General features: G+C 37.8%; 1 protein-coding gene across 2 annotated transcripts in view; it reads right to left on the bottom strand.

Moving 5' to 3' along the window:
- Nucleotides 1-999: 999 nt before the first annotated feature.
- Nucleotides 1,000-21,963, bottom strand: part of CNTN1 (contactin 1) — a 137,772-nt gene continuing 116,808 nt past the window's right edge. For both annotated transcript variants that reach the window (XM_075209055.1, XM_075209056.1), the window contains 10 exons: nucleotides 19,154-19,274; nucleotides 16,075-16,233; nucleotides 13,425-13,574; nucleotides 13,028-13,098; nucleotides 12,054-12,288; nucleotides 10,061-10,167; nucleotides 6,704-6,890; nucleotides 5,194-5,306; nucleotides 4,679-4,835; nucleotides 1,000-4,437 (listed from right to left, as the gene is read on the bottom strand). In XM_075209055.1, the coding sequence (XP_075065156.1) occupies nucleotides 4,361-4,437; nucleotides 4,679-4,835; nucleotides 5,194-5,306; nucleotides 6,704-6,890; nucleotides 10,061-10,167; nucleotides 12,054-12,288; nucleotides 13,028-13,098; nucleotides 13,425-13,574; nucleotides 16,075-16,233; nucleotides 19,154-19,274 (1,377 nt within the window). In that variant the 3' untranslated portion in view covers nucleotides 1,000-4,360. The remainder of the gene's footprint in view (nucleotides 4,438-4,678; nucleotides 4,836-5,193; nucleotides 5,307-6,703; nucleotides 6,891-10,060; nucleotides 10,168-12,053; nucleotides 12,289-13,027; nucleotides 13,099-13,424; nucleotides 13,575-16,074; nucleotides 16,234-19,153; nucleotides 19,275-21,963) is intronic.

Below are 21,963 nucleotides of genomic sequence, written 5' to 3'. Positions count from 1 at the left end.
GGTGTGAGGTAAAATCAGCTGAGATTTCTGTAAAATCCCACGGCCGCGATGTTCTTCAAATTGAATTCCCCTCTATATGTTCACAAATATTCAGTTGTCCCAGGATTTCATGCATAGTAGGTAAGCATTAATTCAGGGTATTTGAGGTAGTTGACAGGACACAGTAAAGGACCAGCAAGGCACAATTTATTAACAGTGATTTGACAGTTACAATGAGTTTACCAGGACGCCATGGTTACTGAAACAGTGAGACTATGGTCAGAGGCTGGCAGTGGTAAGGAAAGAATTGTAAAAAAGCAGAGGTCTAGGGCATGGGGCAGTGATCCAAATAACAGGCTAAGGTCAAAAGGAATATGGTAGACAAGGGCAAGGTCCAATAAACAGCAGGGTATCACAGTAGTAAGCACAGAGTTCAGCACATTGGTTCAGACTAAACTATCACCAGCACAGGAAGTGGGACAAGTGGATCATAAAGAATGAGGAGCAAATAGGAGAAGCCTCCTGGTGACTGAATATATGACCCCAGCACTAGGATTAAGAGGAGACAGAATTAGTGAAGCAGGCCTGTGGCGGGGATAATCAAGGCCTGAGTTCAGAACAAGAGAATCTCTATATTATATTGACGCTTAGAGCTCATATGCGACAGTAGCTTTTAATAGCTGGTACATCATTGTGTATGAGGGATTTATTTTCAGCAAGCCCTGGATTTACACCTGATGAAGAAGATACCATGCATGGATCTAAGTGAGAAATAAAGAGGGTGAATGAGGGATGTGTTGGGGTGTTTTTATTTCAATTAAAGTTAGTTTTAAACCTGTCTCTGTGTTTTATTGACATTTTTCCCTGGCGAATTAGAGGTCCCAGCAGGCTCTGTGTGCTAGGGCATGCTGGCACTTGTGGTTCTCCAGTACTTATTCTACAGATTAGACTGCCATAGTCTGCAGATTGAACTGACTGTATACTATAAAGAAGAATAAAAACATTACTAAATATGAAACATAGTTTGTGAAATGCCTTTATTTTGGTGATTGTTTTTTTTAAAAACAAAACATAACATTTTGGTAAATTAAAAAGCCAGCAGTTACATTGGGTGTAATACTGATATTTAATTTTAACCAATGCCACTCAAAAAATGATAACATAAAATCTCTGTCTTTTCCACCTAAAAGAAAATAATAAACAACTGAGGTTAAAGAAATGCAACTGCAACAAAACAATTTAGCATTTAAAGGGAAAAAAATGAACATTTATCTTGTTACAATTAAAAGCTTAGCTTAATATAGGTGATATATTTAGTTATATTTCATTGCAGAAAGTTGAAAATCAAGGTAGCAGTCTTGGTTGTAAATTCAAAAAAGCACAATTTTGATGCATTCCCAGGTCTGGCTTTGACTCTTAAAATGTTTATTTTAGAGTTAGAAAGGAGCACTGTCTTTCCTTTAAATGTCCGCAGAGCTAAAAAGAAAAAAACTATTATTTTGTTCCTTCCTCTATTAAAAAAATGAAAAGGCCATTAGGCATTTGGCAAAATTTTAACTGAGGTTGACAGATACACAAATACAAAATAACACTGGAACTATGCAAATAAAAACATTTACTCCTGTGCTTTAGCTAGTACTAAAATGGGATTCATCACTTTCCTATAAAACCTGCATTTTGGCAAGACAAATTATAGTTATGGTATAAGTACAATGCAATAACGGAACAGGAGAGGCACTGCACCCCAATTGTCATACCATTTGGGGCTGCACCCCTGATCCATCTATATGAGTATTCTTACTGTACCCTGCTGGAAAAGCTTTGCACAGCATATTTGTATTAGAAACAGTGATACTTCCCATGTAGCATTTTTATAGTCTTGGTAATTCATTACACTTTGCAGTAAAAAGCTCTATCATTGTAATAAGTGTTTAATGAACAGACTATGTGAATTAAACAACAGTGAGATATTTTTCATGGATGTAGGCAATACAAAAAAATATAAAAATTAAAGACAGGATACACAGTAGAATCACAGATTTGTTTTCATTCTGAATATATTAATAAAGACTTCTATGGTATTGACTCTATAAAGGTAAAATGATACCCAATCAGATAACAAGGTTGTGCTAATGATAAAAAAAAGAATACACTTTCATAGTTCTTGGAGATAAGCTGAAACATTACACTATTACTAAACCCGGTTTTATAATACTGTGTTGTACCATTCACACATGAACTGAATACTGAAGCACAACTTTGAAATAATTATGTCTGAACAATACAAAAAAAGTTATAGACAAAGTCAGAACAAACACATTCATTAATTTCAGAAGTGTCAGTAACACAACAGTTTTGAGCAGTATTGGTTGTGTTCATCATCATTCACTTTCTTCTCCTAATATACTTTTTCAACTTATATTACTATATCACAAGCTGGACCACATCGTCAACTGTTACACAACTATTCTGGAATAAGGTCACATTTACTTTTACCATACCATACCATACCATACCAAACCATACAGAATTAACAGTTTTTATTTTTGATATCATGTTTTAATCCATAATTAATGATTGAAGACCTGTCTCTACAAGCACATTGCTAAATAAAAGCCAATCAAAAAGTCAAATATTCCGGTTTAACTCACTTGATCAATGCAGGGCATGTGTGTTTTGGAAATGTCACAAAAATTACACAACATGATATAGGTGACTTTTCTATGTTTTCACAATTACATTAACATTTACAATAGTTTGTACAGATGTAGTTCGAATTTATTCTACACCTGACACAACATTCCAACTTTAGATGTGAACGACTGGGAAATCCCATTGCCAGCAATGGGCAATGTAGTAGCATGACTACCATATTTGTTTCATGTAACATAGGCAGTAAACGCAGCTACATCTACACATAGAATCAAGGAAAACTCTCATAGTATTTTCAGTCCTGTTTAGAACAGACAACTACTTAAATATTATCATTTTGACCTAAATAAAACCTTTCTTAGATATATATCTGTGGATAGTTATGTATACTGCAGACGGAGCGCATTTGTTCTAGACAAATTTCGCGATCTAGTCTAACTGCGTCCCATGTCTATTGATGTACAATTCAGTAGGAGGGGTTAGTGCAGTGCAATAGATCTTGTCCCTCACTGCTGGGGGCTCTTGATCACGCCACTTGTCCATATGGAATGTTCTCTATCTGTATTCCATAATATAGAAAATATGTCATTGACCATAATAATCAGATATTCACTATCATTATAAACTGTACTAAACAACTGAGAGTTAGAATCTGATGTATGCTATTGGCAACACCACCTTTTCTTTATAGTTACCTGTAGTTTTCATAAATGTCCTTCATTATTTTCCATTTGTCCAACTAAGTGATACAGTTTGTGCAGCTTTGGTAAAAAGTGCTTCCTCTATTTTGGAAGAGTGCTTACCCCGCAGTCACACACCACAAGGAGACTAATGAAACCAATGTCTGACTGTTCCGGTACTTCTACAAATGTCTCATTCTTATTAATCGCATGGCTTCACAAATTCCCTAAAATACATTTTACGTTTTTTCAAATATTTATGTGTTTTTCTACTTTTTAAAGTATGGTTTATATGCTGTATATACTTTACATTCATAAGTGAGCCATTTATTGCACTATTTACAGTGTGACAAAACATTTGCATGTGCAAACTCCGACGTAATGAAAATAGGTCACTCTGGTATTAGGAACATTATATCCCATGCCTGCACTTGAAAGCACTCAGTGATATGTGTGTGTACATTTCAGAGTTCTTATATTCAATTGTCATTTTCAGCAATATGAATCTACATTCATTTGTTGTAGTAAATTAAATTCTGTCTAATATAATGTTTTTGATCTGACTGTATGTCTAAGGCCCTGGACAGGGTTCATTTAAAATATGTTGCACACAAAACAAATAGTACAGACAGATGTAGTTACTCTTACACATACCATATACAACATTTGTATCTCTAGTATATTTCACAATTTGTTATTTAAGTTTAATCACCTATGGATGGTGATACTTTCACTGTACAGTCTAGGTTATTGTAATTTAACACTGCAACTTGCCCCGTTTGATCATGCAACTGTCACAGATTGGCGTAAGTGTTTCATAAGGCATATTGGAACAAGTTAAAAATTATCTCTTGTCCTTGAAAATGATTCCAGGGTAGTTCTTGAATGCCTTAATCCTCTTTAAATTTCATAATAAATCTGTTGGGTAATATATATTTGTGTTTCATTTTTGGCTTAAGGTGGTGCCGCAGTAGTCATTGAATGATGGTATCCTCCAGAGATGGGAAAAGGAGTACACTGCACTCAGGACGTTTTAAAGAGGCCTACATTCAGAATTCCAGGAAAACCAGGACAAAAGTTGGTAGCAGTATACCAAGAATACTGGGAATTATTCCTGATGTGTCGCCTGCAATTAAAATAATTACCAATTATTTATCTCAACCAATGGCAAAAGAGAAGTTCAACTGCATTTAAGGTAGTACCAATCAAAGGTGTTATGTCTTGTCTTGCATAACATGTAACACTGAAAAATACTGTACATTCTACTTTTTGTTTTAAAAGTTGTTCTGTTGTTATTTCATACTTTTTCTTCGGTATAAAAAATACTTTAAAAAAACAAGTTTTACTTTTATAAGCAAGACACTTACTAGAAAGTTTAATGAAAGCAACAGCTCCATCTCCTCCTTTGCTGACGGCTCTAACTTCAACAATGTATTCTCCTTCCTTTGGAGCCGGCAGTTCTATAGAATGCTTTGCAGTTGACAACACCCTGCCACTGTTTTCTCCATTTGGCCTGTACAGAACCTTGAGGATTGACAAAGTGCTTGTGTCAGGTTTTTGTTTGATCAGATCTGAATTTGTGTTGGCTTTATATTTCATTGAAGGGATATGACTCCCACCACAATTTCTATCTTACAATGTATACAATTATCACTTTTAAAACAGTGTTAACTTCCATAGACAGAACTAAGATTATTTTTGAAGACACTTATTATTCTTTCCTCTAATCTAAAAATATAGGATTTATATTGGTTAGAATTTAACTATATTTTACATACAAACTGTGATGTACATTTAAAATTCTAATTTTCTTCTACAGCACGATAATAAACTAAGGAACATAAACATTGATAAATCAGTTATAGAGATGGGTAGAACTTACTTTGTATCCATCTACTGCAGATTCATTGGATAATGGTGTCACATGTTGCCAAGTGATGATAAATTGGGAGCCAGATTTCACGGCACTAATAATGTGAGGTTTCTGACTTGGAGCTGGAGAAAAAAACGTTCCTTAAATTTGTGAGCACAAATGATAACAAAGATGATAAGGTAATGATTCTAAAAAGGGTGGTACTATACTAGCTGTGAAATAGAGAGTAGGCTGTAAACATCTGCTTCATAACAGAATGTTAGACTAAAGATGTATGAGATCTGCTGCTCCCAAGATATACCATCCAAAAATGCTCAAACAAGAATTAATGGATATAAAAAAGTTATGAACTTTTGAGAGTTATCAACAAATATATGATATCATTTTTCAAACCTAAATCTTGTTTTATTATGTAACTGTGAGAGTCACATAAGCTGCACAGTCATTATATTGTGTTTGTTTTAGATAACTGCCTTATCTTCAATGTCATCCCTTTATTCTACTCCCTTCCTTCCAACCTACTCAATTCCTTTACTGTACCCAACGGCACATTCTCTTCAATTGATCACACAAATGAAGAGGAAACATCTTCAATACCATGGTACTTTAAGGCTCAGATCTAGGCCCCTCTACTTTTCTTTATCTATAACACTACTCTTGAAATACTATAAAACTCCTTTGGTTTTCAGAATCCCCTCTGTGCAGATGATGCTCAAATTTATCTATCCTCTTGAGGTCTTTTCACGTCTGTGGAGCCCACATTATTGATTGTCTATTTGCCATTTCATCTTGAAGTTTCCTAGCAACCTCAAACTTAATCTTTCAAAAACTGAGATACTATTTCCACCAGACAAAAAAAGATACCTACCTGATATCTCAATTTCTGTTTACAACACTGCAATAACCTCTACGTCTCAAGTTTGCTGCCTAAATGTCATCCTTGACTCAAAACTGTCCGTTGCTCCCCACATACAATTTGTATCCAACCTGACTATAAAATGTACATAGCCTGGTGTGATCATAATGACCATAGCTTAAAAAGATTGTGGTGCAAATAAACCAGAAACACCATGGTCAATTTCTCAGACTCTGACATCTTTAATCTACTTGACCTGTATTGTGTGGCAATGTAATATATCTGAGTGTCTGTATTTTTTGGTGGTAAACTGACACCATATTATGCATTTGTGTTGTTATGGGGTCCACATGTTAATGCAATGCATGTGAACAATTAAACAAAGGGACATGGCAAACAAATCGATCCTTAGTGTGTGTTGTATTTTTGCAGTATTGCACACATTGTAAGTAGTAAAAAAAGATAAACTTACACCTAATTTTCCATGCTTTGGATGATGTATGGTACAAACAATAATATTCTTGGCAGCAGCACTATTAGCTATGTGCTTTGTTTCATTAAGGGCAATTGTCCAACAACATGTTATTTTTACATACTTAACACATATGATTTGGAAATCTTTTAATGAGCCAAAAGAATCATAGTGTCAGATTTTAGACTTACGTGCTTTACTAGTGTGGAAATTAAAGATATGGCTTCTAGGACCGTCCCCAGCACTGTTAAATGCACAGACATCTGAGTGGTAGTAGGTGTTTGGCAGCAATCCTTCAATCTTGACTACAGTATCTAAGCTTTCCAGTTGCAGTCTGTGCGCTGCTGCTTCTTTGTCTTGACTGCGCCAATAACGGACCTGTAAGCCACGAGAATATTTTTTCAAAGAACATGGTTTAAAGTCAGTGCTCTTATCAAAATTAGTCATATGAGCAGGGTCGCCATCAGGGGGGTACGGGGGGTACTGTTGTACCGGGCCCGGTACAACAGCTCAGCAAAGACTTACCTGGGGCCCGCCGCTGGTCTCCGCTATTCTGTCTTCAGCCTGGCTGTCACCGTGACAGCCAGGCACCACGATCCGATCGCAGGGGTGGAGGATTCATTCCCCCTGCGATCATGTGCTCTGCCTGTGACAGATCACCCCTGCGATCGGATCGTGGTGCCTGGCTGTCACGGTGACAGCCAGGCTGAAGACAGAATAGCGGAGATCAGCGGCGGGCCCCAGGTAAGAATGAAAGAATGTGTTGCTAATGTGGGGGGGGCGCTCATGAGGGGGGGGGGGTGCTCATGAGGGGGGGGGCCCGGATGGCACGGGGGGCCCGAACTGGGCCCGATTTTTTCTGAAGGCGGCCCTGCATATGAGTACACAATATATTAAATGCCATCACTTTCCTCATATAATATTGTCTTCGATTAATGTGCACTTTGTAATTTTAAACCTCTAAAATGGCACATCCTCAACCAGTTGGTCCCTAATGATACTATTTGAATTGGCAGCACTTATGTGATTATCATTAAACCACTTTAATTGTGCCTGGCTGTATTTTCTCCAGCTGGGCAGAGCTATGGAATGTATCTATTACTTTATATGTAAATTATAATAATAATAAAGTAGACTAAAATGTAGCATATATGTAAATGGACTAACATTGTCTATAATGTAACATGTAGCATATATGTAAAAGGACTAACATTGTCTATAATGTAATATGTAGCATATATGTAAATGGACTAACATTGTCTATAATGTAATATTTTATATCTGCTTTAGGAAACTGTTTTTGTATTTAACACATTACATGATATTTTATGGTAAAAGAGAGAGAGAGAGAGAGAGGGAGAGAGGGAGGGAGAGGGAGTATAGAACTAATAGTTCTAGCACTAAAAAGTCAAAGAGAAAACATGAGTTTGAAATAATGAAAACAAGATGACTGAGTGGAAATCATTTTCAAATGAGAACAAATTTGTTTTGGATGATTAAGCATGCACAAGGGACCAGATGAAACAAGATACTAAAATTACCTATTCTGAACAGATAATTATTGGGCAATGCCTGCTTGGAGACTACACATTAATGTTACAAATACTGACTTTTTCAGATGTAAAAATTACAGAGCCACTAAATATGAGAGTCAGGCATCCAATACTAGAATTATTTACAGCTCACAATTCTGGGCCATAATATTAGATTTCATGTGTAAAGCCAGATAAGAAAACGGTAAATCATTTTGCAGTAGGGAGAGATCATCAGAAAAATAACACCATGAAATAACACATTATCACAGTGTCTACCGGCAACAGAAAACTCATTTTAAAGGCACATGTGAATGGTGTGCTACTCCCAACAAAATCCTCAGATGTCAGAATATAAAAGTAAGCTAAGCTGTGTGTGTATTTACTCACCTCTCTTGATTTTCACACTCTTTCTATCTAGACCCATTTATATCTAGCCCCACCTCCTTGTCCTGTGTGATATCCTCTTTTTATGGGCAGCACTATTGTTGTAAGTATGATATATACAGTATATTCTGGGCCTGGTTCATTTAGGCATGCAAAATTAATGTATTGTATGTTTTTTTAAAACGCACGTAAGTCGGGCATATCCATATTCAACAAGGAGCCAATATAAAAGATAAGTCTGTTGTTGAATACGGCTCTAGATGCACTCTAACAGACAATACACTGCAAGATACGTCCAATAAATATGTGGAATATAAAGTTCCAAAAGGACTTGCAGAAAAAAAAAACAATGTCATTAAAAAGTTTCTCTTTTCATACCCCCCCCCCATAAAATACATTTGAGGATGTTATGAATGTCCACTATATATAAAAAGCATTTTTACCGTTGCTCCTGATTACAAAGACATGTAATAGCTTGCATTATCTACCGTCATCACTTGTAACTGCCACTTACACCTGACCTGTAGCTGGTGCAAGTTATACAACAGAGAAACACTTACATAAAGCTTGAATCGGACACTGCTGAGTGCACCCGAGCTTGGCATGTCCTTACTGTGTATTGACTACGTGCATATGCCCAGTCCCCTCCCCATTTCAACCAAAATCAACAAATTATTCCCGGGCGCTGAAAACTACATGCACAAAGTGATTAGTAGCTCAGTTCCTGCAGCTGATATTGAGAGCCTGTGAGTTCTCAAACAATGGAAACCATAAAGAAACAACAAAAAAACAGCGCTGGAAGAAGAGATACTAATCCTAAATAATGAGTTCATCAAATTATAAAATATCAACCTTTATTGCAAACATATATAACAATATGTACCCAAACTAAAAATTAAAATTAAAAATAATAAAATATAATATAAAAATGAATAAAACTGATTAAAAAAAAGATGGTCATATACACACCACTTATATATATGCATATATTAGATTAATAAGAGTTTTGACCAGTGCACTGAACTAATAAAACCAAAATATCCACTGTTATTCAAACTGCACATATATCACAACCCTGTGATAACAGTTTGGATAACAGTGAACATTTTTGTTTGATTAGATCAGTGCACTGGTCAAAACTCTTATTATTCTAATATATGCGCATATATAAGTGGTGTATATCTGACCATCTTTTTTTTAATCAGTTTTATTATTTTTATATTATATTTTATTTTATATTTTTTATTTAAATTTTTTGTTTGGGTATATATTGTTACATATGTTTGCAATAAAGGTTGATATTTTATAATTCCATGAACTCATTATTTAGGATTATTTACCCCTCCCCATTCCACCCATGAAGTCATAGACTGTAGTAAGGGTTCTTTGCGCTCGAAGGTGAACTGGTCTGGTTCTGGGCATGCACAGAGCAATATAACACAAAATACGGCACTTATCGGCATTTACATTCCTTAATGAATCAGGCGCTCTATATTTACCTCTAAAACTTAGTATATGGAATGCAAACCACAAATAGGATTTCATACAGGTCAGCTGAAGTCTCATGACATGTACAAGTTACATGGTAATATATTCCTTATTCACAAATAACCAAACTGCAAATCTTACCTGGTATCCTAGAATAGTTTGTCCAATCACTGGATGCCAGGTTAGAGTTACTTCAGAAGATGTTGGTATTCCTATAAGTTTTATCCCTGCAGGGGATATTGTGGGAGCTAGGAAGAAAAGACAGAAGAAAATGTAGTTCAAAATTAGATTGAGAAATAAGATGATATATTAAGTAGCTATAATGAACAGGTAGCTTACCCATACTTGCCTGGGTCCAAAGGGAGAAAGATACTACTCGTGGGAGGCACACCTATTTCGCCTATTAATTAATAACAGGAGAAATGGGTGTGTCTCCCACAAGTAGTATTTTTCTTTCTCTCTCTTTTTCTGTTATTACATATACCTTTATACTGCAGAGAGTGCACCATGCTAATAAAAAATAATAAACTATACTGATGACTAATTCATTTATTGATTATATATATTTTTATGCTACACTTCATTTAGTGCGGAGGGTCACAATTTTGAACATTTGGGTCCAAAGGGCAAGTGTGGGGGGGGGTTACACGGTGATTGGCATCAATATGCCTCCACTACGCAATGGTGTAATCATGCCATTGTGCACCTGGGGCCTCAATATTGCAAATAGGACACACCCTGTGAGGCTTGTATATAAGTCAAACAAGAAGGAGAGGCGGAATCAGGCAACCCAAGTCAAAAAATAAAGGATCAGAATAGCTATGTTCTCTTTCTATGTTATTTTATTTTTCATGGTGCTGATGCAGAGTGACTACTTTGCCAGTTTGTGTAGGTTATTGTCAGGAATTACACATGAACTTTTCTGGTTTCAACTGTCAATTTATTTGGCACTACCTGCAGCTGAGTCAGGGAGTATAACGAGGAAAAGGTGTACACAAGCGACCCCTGCAAGGAGATATGGACTTGGCCACTATCCCTGGCAGGTGGTGGCCCTCCGAGCAGGTATCAGATATGACTAGCAGGTGACAGCGAACAAGTAAGAATGATGTGGAATACACACGATAGCGAATAGTCTGGAAGTCAATGACATCTATGGAATAACCAGGACACTGTGGGGTTGATGGAATTACCATGACACACTGATGTGGATGGATTAACCAGGACACACTGAAAAGTAGGGATGCAATATGCACGTAACACAAGAGGGAACCAGGAAGAAGCAGTCAAATGCTAGACTTAATGTTCTGCCACCCTCTGACTGTCAGATGGGACATATATATTCTGGAGGTAATAGGGAGGCATGGAGGGCAGAGGCCATGTGGGCCCAGATTTAATAAATGGAGTGGATATGCGTGCTATTAAGCATGCTGAATAATTCAATATGGCGGCCACCACCTAACAAAGCAGAGGCCTGAAACTTGGTAAGTAGCACGCCGAGCCCCGAAGAGTGAGCGTGACAGATATCTTGCGTGGAATAACTCTACGCATTAACAGAAATTGGGATGCAGACTTGCGTGATACTACCACATATGCCAGCCTGCACCTGGAGAGGCAAGACAAGGGCTTTCTAACGTAGGCCGAGTTACAGTAAGGGCTTGTTCACACAATTGCAAATACATGCAGAAAATATGCATAAAGGACTGAAAAAGCCATATTATTTGCATGTTGTCAGGGGCAGGATGAAATAGCGGATGATGATGATGATGGTCTCTGGCACTAGAGAACCAGTTGTGGTTTGCTAACGTTGATTGGTATACATACATAAAACACATGGGCTGATATACAAAAAACATTGGGCGCAAGTAGGGCGTAAGTGTCTCTCACGTCTGCGTGGTATAAACTGGATGTATATGCCACTGGGAGTAAATATGTTTAGGTCCAGATTTTTTGCTGCACTATAACTGCAGAAAGGAACAGTTGTGTGTTTAGCGTTTCTGAACTTTCAACTGTATTATCTAGAGTTTCTATGTGTCATCTTTTAGGCAAATGTCATAAATTGCAACCGTCTCAGCTTAAAAAACACCAGTAGTTTGCTTAAGTCACAAAGGTAGGTACAGGGATGTTGCTCACTTACCTTCATCTGCTGAGTAAATGACAGCTGTGCTGCTGAATGGGCCATCTCCTATTTTATTGAAGGCTTTAACTTTTACATGAAACTGAGTAGCAGGAGTAATAGTGTCATCTTTATGTACATATCGGCCACTTTCAGGGTTGGTAACTGTTACTTTCCTCCATTCGTTTTCAGTATAAGGTTTAAAGGCAACAATATAGCCAAAGTTGTCCCCATAATGATATTCCCGTGCTAAGGGCTGTAGAGAAAAATAAATACGTAAAATACAGGAGTATTCCCCCAACTGATTATACAATGTCTTGCAGATAATTATTATTAATTATCCTGCTGCCTTATGCTTCAAATACAATTGAACCTTATTTTCGTTTTTTACGCTGTGTTAAGAATAAACTGTAATCCAGATTGTGGAAGATGGAACAACTCTGAGGGGCATATTCAATTCCTGGATCGCGCCGGAACGGGCCGCTAACTTAATCCACGGTACTGCAATAATGTGGATTTTCGTTCGCAGCCCATAGGGTTTCATACGAAAATTGCGGTACCGTATTACCGGCAATAGTGCGCACTTTCTGCGGTAACGCGCGTTACCGTGGATCGGAACCCTAATTGAATATGCCCCTGAGTGTCTTGTTTCTGATACAGTCTGTAATACTTGCATTCATGTGGAGGTGACTGTGACAACCCAGAGCAGTTATTTTTCACCTTCATTTGATAATAGTCAGTAAACAAGCTTATGTGTTAAAATTCATACATGCTTGACTTCAACCCTAAGGCATCAGAGAAATATTAACGGTTAGCATTTTTGAGGATAGGGTTAAATGGGCAGGATTCCTATTTGGAGGATAGTTAAAATCAGATATTTATAAGGAGTAGCAAGTCAGGGATACGCAAAAAAACACATTTTTGGTGGGCATACATACTTTACAAAGGAAAGGAATAAATCATGTACAATATTGTCAATATCTATTTATACTCACCACCCACGTTACTGTTAACTCTCGATTGCTTCCACCTCCACCTCCAACATCAGCAGGAGCAACATTTGGAGCTGTAACATAACCCGCATACTATCAGGTATAAATATTAGCATTTCTTACATAGAAAAAAGACAAAACCAAAAACTTTTCCTAATAACTATTAAAAAAAAAGACAGTACTTGAATACATACAAACTCACACCCTTTGTTTAATACTTGGTAGATGCACCTTTAAGTGCAATTAAAGCTGTGAGTCTACTTTGGTCAGTCTGTAGAAGGTTTGCCATTTTTGCCTATTCATTAAAATATTGCTTGTGCCTAGTTGGGTGGGGACTGTTGGCAAACAGTAATTTTCAAATCATTCTACAGAATCCCGATGGGCTGCAGACCACACTTACCTGCTCCCTCTGTTCTTATTTTTGACGACGGTATGCTTGCTTCACCGATTCCCAATGTATTGGTTGCTATCACACGAAATTCATACTCCATCCATGGAATCAAATCTATTACCCTCGCCGACTCCATATTTCCTTCAATGTTGGGGATTTCTAAATCAAGGAATGAACATTACTACATGAATCAAATCATACAATTACATGTATAGTATCTCTTATCCAGAAACCCCTTTTATAGTTTCTGGATAAGAAAAAAGGGGAAAAAAAGGGGTAAAATGTACATTTGCTGCTACTCTGTGACAATGTGATACATAAACAAATGATCACTAAGCACCTTTCCCATATAGATACTGTGAGGAGTCCTGCTAAACAGTTTAATGAGGAGGAGAGAGAAGGACATGGGTCCACTTGGTTAAGACATGGGGTAAATTTGAAAGTAATTTGGTATGTATTAGACAAGGTGCTCCATAATAACAGAAAACCACTGAGCTTGAAACAAAAATAATTGCTCCAAACACTGCTTACATTAGATTCCATAAATGCATTTGTACAATTTTAAACTTGTATACATGTTTCACACTATACATCTGTGGAATTCAAAATATTGTATGCAGTTAGTGAGAATGCATTCATATCTATGCTATTTTACCTGATCTTATTTAATATTGATAGCTATCTGCCAAAATTAAAGCAAATCTAGCTTTAATAATTATCACATTAGATTTAATGTACTAATGATAGAACAGGTAGTAAACAATACAGTCCTCAAGTCACAGGAATAGAAACATGGGTTATGGGGGTTGAACATTGTACAAGCTCCATAGGCATCTGGAGTCAGGAACTAGCACAATTCCTGTAATCACCGACTGCCAAGAGCCACCATTCCTCTAATCATCATCAGCATAGAGCACGGAACTGGCACGGTGCCTGCACAGCTACAATTGTTATTTCACTACCTTTACCTTCTGCTTCATGTCATTGTACGTAATTTGTTTGTGTTGTAATTTCCTCAATGTCCAGCACTGCGCAATATGTTGGCAATAGTAACAATATTAATAATAATAAGAATAGGGTCGTATAGGGAATGTGGCTCCTTTTAATGGGTAAAGCTGGTTGGACATAATAAGATTGGGGCATTCTAATTAAAATATGGGATGCCCATAATAATTTATCTGACTCTGCATTCAGAGAATAAAAGTGCATAAAGGGGATATACATCAATCTACATCCTTAGGTTAAAAAAATAACTGTGCTGCTCCTCCCCATATTTCTGCACCAATCCTGGTTTCTTTCAATCCAGTTTAGAAATATTTTGCGAATATCTTGTTTCCTCTGACTCAACAGCCCTTTTCTTGCTGCCTATGGGAATGATTTCCCCAGCATCTGTTTTTATTTTCAGAATGTATTTGGGTTTAAGAAGGAGAGGGGTACTGGGGAAGCCCCAGCTTACAATTTTGCACTGGCCCAAGAGCTTTTCACCTTACTCTCTATTGTCACTATCTTTTACACCTCAGCAAGCATTCTGATCAGCTTTATTTTCACCCGTTTACTCATTTGGTGGAGGACAGAATGCTCTTATGACATTACACTAGAACATCAAACACCCTTTATTTAGTTAGTATTACACAGAGTCATGAAAAAAAAGCATACTTTATTTACATTAATAATGTTAAGAGTGGCTGCTGCCTGTTCAAACACATCTGGTTGTGTAAAAGAACCCATTAATAGTACTACAAAATAGTTTATTGCTTTTACCATTGCTTCTTATTAGAAATCTTAAACTATCTAAATCAAATAAGTTAACATCTGCAACTTTCAAGTAGTGCAATCTCCCTTTAAGGTGTGGTGTACTATTCCTCTTTTAAAATCCAAATACTTGCTCGGACCACATTCACTAATAAAGGAACTGGGGTTTTTTTCTGGGGGGAAGGCAAGCTACACAGTTGTCACAAGATAAAGAATCCTAAAAAGATTTGAAACAATTATAAATTGAGGTTAGGATTAAATATATTATCATCATTGTTTATTTGTAAGGTGCCACAAAACTGCACTTCCGGGCAGTCAGAGTTACAAATCCTGCAAATCGTCTAAAAACAAAACAAGTAGAGAAAAGGTTGATGAAGAAGATGCAGACGAGACAAAGAGTAGAGAGGGTATTGTTCATGAGAGCTTTCATTCTAGAGGGGAAGGGAAATGCTGAGGCAACAGGAGCTTGTGGGACTCAGAATGGACATGGGTTTAGAGCTTGTAGACCACGTAGAGAGAGTAGTATCAGGTGAGGGAGGATAGGATTGAAGAGGTGGGTTTTAGAGAGCACTTGAAAGTTGGGGGAGAGTCTGGTCAGGCATGATATTGAGTTTAGTTAGGTAAGGAGTACCACAGGAGAAGTCTTGAAGGCAGAAGTGAGAGGTGGGTACCAGAGAGGAGAGGCGTAGGTCTGAGGCAGATCGAAGAGAGACTGAGGGAGTGTCCCTTGTGACAAGGTCTGTGGCATTTAGGAAGGATTGTTGAGGGGTAAGATGGGCGAGGGTAATTCCAGTTATTAGGGGATTGCAGTAGTCAAGATAGGAGATAATAAGAGAAAAGATAAGGGTTTTGGCAGGTCTTGAATAAGAAAGGGACTCATTCTGGCCAAAAGATGTTTACAACATACCTGTTTTCACATCCTTCCAGTCCTCCGACAATGGATTTCTAGCTTGAATTATATATTTGGAAATTGGCTGATGATTGTCTGTCCCACTACTCCATAAAAGTTTTACAGACGTATCTTTCACTTCTTCTGTCCTGACACCTCCTGGAGGGCCGGGTGGACCTTAGAAATAAATATGTGTTTTTAAGTAGAGCTTTAATGAGGCTAACAAAAAACAGCATGTAACCACTATAGCATATTACATCGTATGAATTACATTAGAGAGTATAGAAATATAGTACATTACTTTTTCCCAATCAAATTATCTACAAACCAATTTAATCTCATTTATGAAATGCTGACAAAGTGCTCTTTGTAATCGACTGTAATCATTATAAAAGCAATAGTGAAAATTGTGACATTAACACTTTGTTCCAGAAATGAATATTGTTTTTGTTCATTTCCTGGATACCTTTTACTGTGCTTTGGATGGAGGAATGAAAAAGGTCTATTTGTAAAACATCATTAATGATATACTGCTATAGGAATAGCTGTCCACTTAAGCAGTCCCTCTAATGTATAAGATATGTGTTAGGAAAAGATGTTTATAGAGATAACACTACACTTAACTTTAAAAATGTAAAATAGTTTACATTTTAAATTTTTAATTAAATATCCATTTATTTATTATATCTAGTGGTCGAAGTGGGGTTGTATATGATGATATGCCATACCACCACTTCCTACTGCCTTCATTGTAAAGCTTTCAAATTCCATTCACTTACATTCCAGTTACATTTTTCATACCGCCACTTCTACATTTCCAGACCGCCATTTGTTAATATCTTTGACCATTGAATATTTCAATAGGTCTTTAAATTTGTTGCAAAAAACTTTATTAAGGTTTTGCATGTTAGCTAGAAGTGAAAAAGTCATTATTTGTCCATTGAGGACTGGGGCAATTTTATGTCTTCAGCTACCACCTTTACGCTGACGACACTCAACTATACCTCTCCTCTCCTGATCTCTCTCCCTCCCTCCTCTCTAGGGTGTCCGCCTGCCTCTCTGCCATCTCCTCCTGGATGTCCTCTCGATTCCTCAAACTTAACCTTGCCAAAACTGAGCTCATAGTTTTTCCTCCCTCTCATACCCCATCCCCTTCTGACCTCTCCATCACTGTCGACAACACCTCTATCTCCCCTGTCCCCCAACTTCGCTGCCTTGGTGTCATCCTCGACTCCTCTCTCTCCTTTGGCCCCCACATCCTCTCTCTTGCTAAATCCTGCCGCTTCCAGCTGCGCAACATCGCTCGCATCCGGCCCTTCCTAAGATGCCACCAAATGCCTTATCCACTCTCTGATCATCTCCCGCCTGGACTACTGCAACCTCCTCCTCACTGGCCTCCCCCACTCTCATCTCGATCCCCTTCGATCCGTCCTTAACGCTGCAGCTAGGCTTATTTTCCTCTCTCGCCGCTCCTCTTTTGTCTCCCCCCTCTACCTAGCCCTTCACTGGCTCCCATTCCCCTTCAGAATCCTCTTTAAGCTCCTCACACTCACCTACAAGGCCCTCGCCAACTCCACTGCACCCTACATCTCCACCCTCCTCTCTATTCATGCTCCATCCCGCCCTCTCCATTCTGCCTCTGACCGTCGCCTCTCTTCCCCCCTTATAGCCTCCTCCCACGCGCGTATCCAAGACTTCACCCGCGCTGCCCCCCTCCACTGGAACAAGCTCCCTCCCTCCATCAGAACTTCCCCTAATCTATCCAGCTTCAAACGGGCCCTAAAAACCCACCTTTTTCTTAAAGCCTTTCTGTCTCCCACTTAATTTCCTACCTTATCTTCTGCCTCTGTCCCCCTACTCTCCCTCTCTCCCCTGCGTCTCTCTGTCTGTCCACCCCTCCCCTTAGATTGTACGCTCCTCTGAGCAGGGCCATCTCTCCTCCTGTTTCCACCACTTCTAACTCTGCTCTCCAGCTACTTAGCCCTCCTCCTCAAAGGTCCTCCACCCCACATCCACTTTCGCTCCCTCCTCCCCCCTGGGGGTCTCCCTGTCTTCCATGCCCCCCTTCTTGGGCCCCGTCATTTTCGGATCCTCCCTCCCCCTTCCCCGCCCTCTCTAGCTGTGCATTGAGCGTACTGAGTTGCTGTGTTTACTGTACTGTGCTGTCTCCCATTGTATTGTGATTTTGTTTGTCTCTGTACGGCGCTGCGGATGCCTTGTAGCGCCTTATAAATAAATATTAATAATAATAATAATAATAATGTCTGCAGCAGCGATTGTTTGTTTGACGACATGTCAGTTCATATCAATTAACATGTAAGCTGCAGCATCACACTGGCCATGGAGGCATTATAGAAAATAACATTAGAGCTTTCAATAATACATTTACATTATAAATGGAACTGATGATTATTTCTTAATCTCCCATACTGTACATGAATAATGAATAGACTATCATGGCCCATCTACAGTTTCCTAATGAGTACATGGATCTCTTTGGTTATTATCACACATGATCAATGGCTTTGGTCAGTATGATAAACTGCTTCCTGCATGATTCAGGATTAAAAAAAAATCTGTATGCAAAAATTTTTGTTCTCAGGAAAATAAAGATTTCAATATATAATGTGCTATTAAAGTACTATAGAGTAATCCATGTGCAAACTTACATTAGTCACTAACATGAAAAAGCGTATAAAATATTTAATGTACATCTATTTTTACTGTAGAATATGATTATATACACAAAAATAAAATAGCTTGAATCAATTGAAGTAAATTATATATATATATATATATATATGTATATATGCTGCATACTTTACTATATATATTGAATAGGCTGGATGTGTGACTTCTTGTCAGCTCGATTTAAATTGCTCTTCAGGTGCATATTTGTCAGAGAACTTAGCTTGAAACTTACTGGTGAGTACAAACAACAGAATCACTACAGTTTTCTTAAATACTATCCGGGATTCCATACAAGCATCAAGAGTTTAAGGAAATGATAATTTCCCTTTCATTTTTGCACGAGTACAAGAAATGTATACAGATATTGGCTAAAATACATACTGTTTAAGCGCATAGAAATTCTTACCTCTGACAACCAGTTCAGCTGACGCTGAGGAGTTGTCCACAATGGTTTGAGCAATACAAATATATCTCCCAGCATGTTTGAGTTGGACATTTTTAATAATGAGCTCACTGCCAATATCATTCTGTCAGAAAAGATGGTACAGACATTCAGAACAGATACAGTATTTCTAAAATATACTTAAGAATTAATCATATCATTAACTATCTTGCAGTGCTATTCTATATAACATAATTTATTTCCATAACAAGATTTAAAAAAAAAATAATATATAATATATTTTTTTATATATATATATATATATATATATATATATATATATATATATACACTTGTGTGTGTGTGTATATATATATATATATATATATATATATATATATATATAGATCGATTTGAAATACTGTGCACATCATGCCATAGTATTCCCACAATTAAACATCAAGAGGTAAAAGCAGTAATCTAATACAAATTCATGATCTGTCTTAACACATATGCACTGCTAAATACAATATTCATGCAAGATTAGTGAACTTATTATGGTTTATAATTGAGAACAGTTGTACAGAGATTCATGCAAAAAGTAGACTGTTAGAAAACATCTCTATTAAGAATGTTCTGTTCTATCCAATGTAAATGTATGCCCTTAGATAGCAATGCTATCTGCCTCTCTGTACCAAAACTCACCCTGACCATAACTTACACAGTAATAGTCCCATCCACTGTACAAACTAATCAACAATTCCAGGATCATGTTAACAGTGTTCATCTACTGACCACTGGATGCTTCCTCTTCCCCACCCAAACTCCCATAAATGTATATTTATAAATACCCATGTCTGATTTAAGACAGTGGCATTGCCAGGTGCTCAGAAGGCCCAGACCCAGAAACCTGCTTAACAGATTTATAGTCATACCATAGCAGACTGCACCCCATCAATTAGATATGACCCTGGGACATTGTAATAATACAATTGTATAATATTTTAAATTTCTACTTAAGCTAAATGTACATTTATATGTCATACAGAATAACAGCATACAATATAACTAAAATGACACCAAAACTACAGAGCAGATATATAATACTGTAGAGATGTCCATACATGCTGTACAAAATAAAAACATAGTATGAGCATTACAGTCAGCAAAAAACAAACCTAGTGATAATTTGCAGTTATATTACTATTACCGTATATACTCGAGTATAAGCCGAGTTTTTCAGCACATTTTTTGTGCTGGAAAAGCTCCCCCTCGGCTTATACTCGAGTGATACTCCAGGACCACAATGCACGGCCATAACGAGGGTGGTGCCTGCCTCCATAGCTTCAGCCCTTAAGTTCCGCTTAAGGGCTGAAGAGAAAGAGAAAGAAAAAATCAACTTACAGGAGTTTGGTGCTTGTTGCCGTAAGTTCCGCAGTGGAACGCATGTGCGTTCCACGGACAGGAAGTTCGGCATTTGGAACGCACATGCGTTCCACTGCGGAGGTGGAACCCTGACTGACCTAGTCTCCGCGCACACGAACCCTGACTGACCTAGTCTCTGCGGAGGTAAGTAAAAGGATGAACTCTCTCTCCCTATCCCCCTCCCCCTCCCCCCTCGGGTTGAAGTTGGACATGATAAAAAAAACAAGTGTACTAAGAACATCCTATGGCTGCCGGGTAAGCGGTAAATGTGGCATGTGGGGTGGGCTGTGTGCGCTCTTTATGTTGAGCTGAACTTTGCATGTTTTTGCCTCTCCTCACACTGAGGGGATTAACGCACTTGTTCCACTTCATATGATCTACTGAAAACGCAATACAGTGAGAGCACTCACTCAGATAACTGTTTTGTGGGGAGTTTCAATTGGAGACAGCAAACTTGAGAAAGCAAAAAGAACAAAACTCCATATATTTCTCCAACCTCAGGTTCTCTGAGTAGGTCTGATAATGCCCTCTTTCCTATGGTTAACTGAAAGGAAAACATCCTCTTGGATTAATGGGACTTCATGCCATGTCTGGGAGATTTCCTTCCCTCTGACCACAGCTTCATGTTTTACTTCACTGTTCATTAAACTCTCACTCTACCCTAGGCTTATACTCGAGTCAATAAGTTTTCCCAGTTTTTTGTGGTATAATTAGGTGCCTCGGCTTATATTCGGGTCGACTTATACTCGAGTATATACGGGTAATAAAAGAGGAACTGTATATTGCAAGGAATACAAACATTCAGGATCATGAGTCATAGCAAAGTTATATTTATGATTTAATAGGCTTGGGGTGACTTGCTGATTACGGTGCTCCACAATTGCCTGCATTTCTGAAACTCAAAACAGTGCCGCACAAACCCCTCTTTGGTGGCACCATACAGCTTGATTTGCAGAGATGCATCTACATTTCCACCAAAACAGATGGGTTTGTATAACAAGATGGCAGCATTTGTGGAAGAGCAAATATCCTTGTGGATATACTGCACTCTGTTCTGTCTGTTAACATATGACAAGTAACGTTCAGGCAGAGTGTAATTACACCTACATTCAAATCGAAATGCATCTTGAGATCTGTTTGGAATTAAATAAGTTCGGAACAACGCTCAAGTTCTGTGCTCTTTTTTTTAAACCGCAAAATACAAGTGGTGTTCAAATCTTTATCAGGTCCAGAGTATTTTAAGTGTAATATATATGGACTTTTCACATTAGTTCTAAGGAATGGAGTATCCTTTTTGCGTGCTGTGTTTTTGCATAAATCTATGTTAAATGATCTCTACATTCTGTATCTTTCCACTTCACATGTTCATGTTTAAAAGGCTTTGTAAACATTTTAGTGCATAATATACA

This window comes from Mixophyes fleayi, chromosome 4 (assembly GCF_038048845.1).
Source record: "Mixophyes fleayi isolate aMixFle1 chromosome 4, aMixFle1.hap1, whole genome shotgun sequence".
NCBI classification, from domain to species: Eukaryota; Metazoa; Chordata; class Amphibia; order Anura; family Limnodynastidae; genus Mixophyes; species Mixophyes fleayi.
This window is presented reverse-complemented; position numbering and strand designations above follow the sequence as displayed.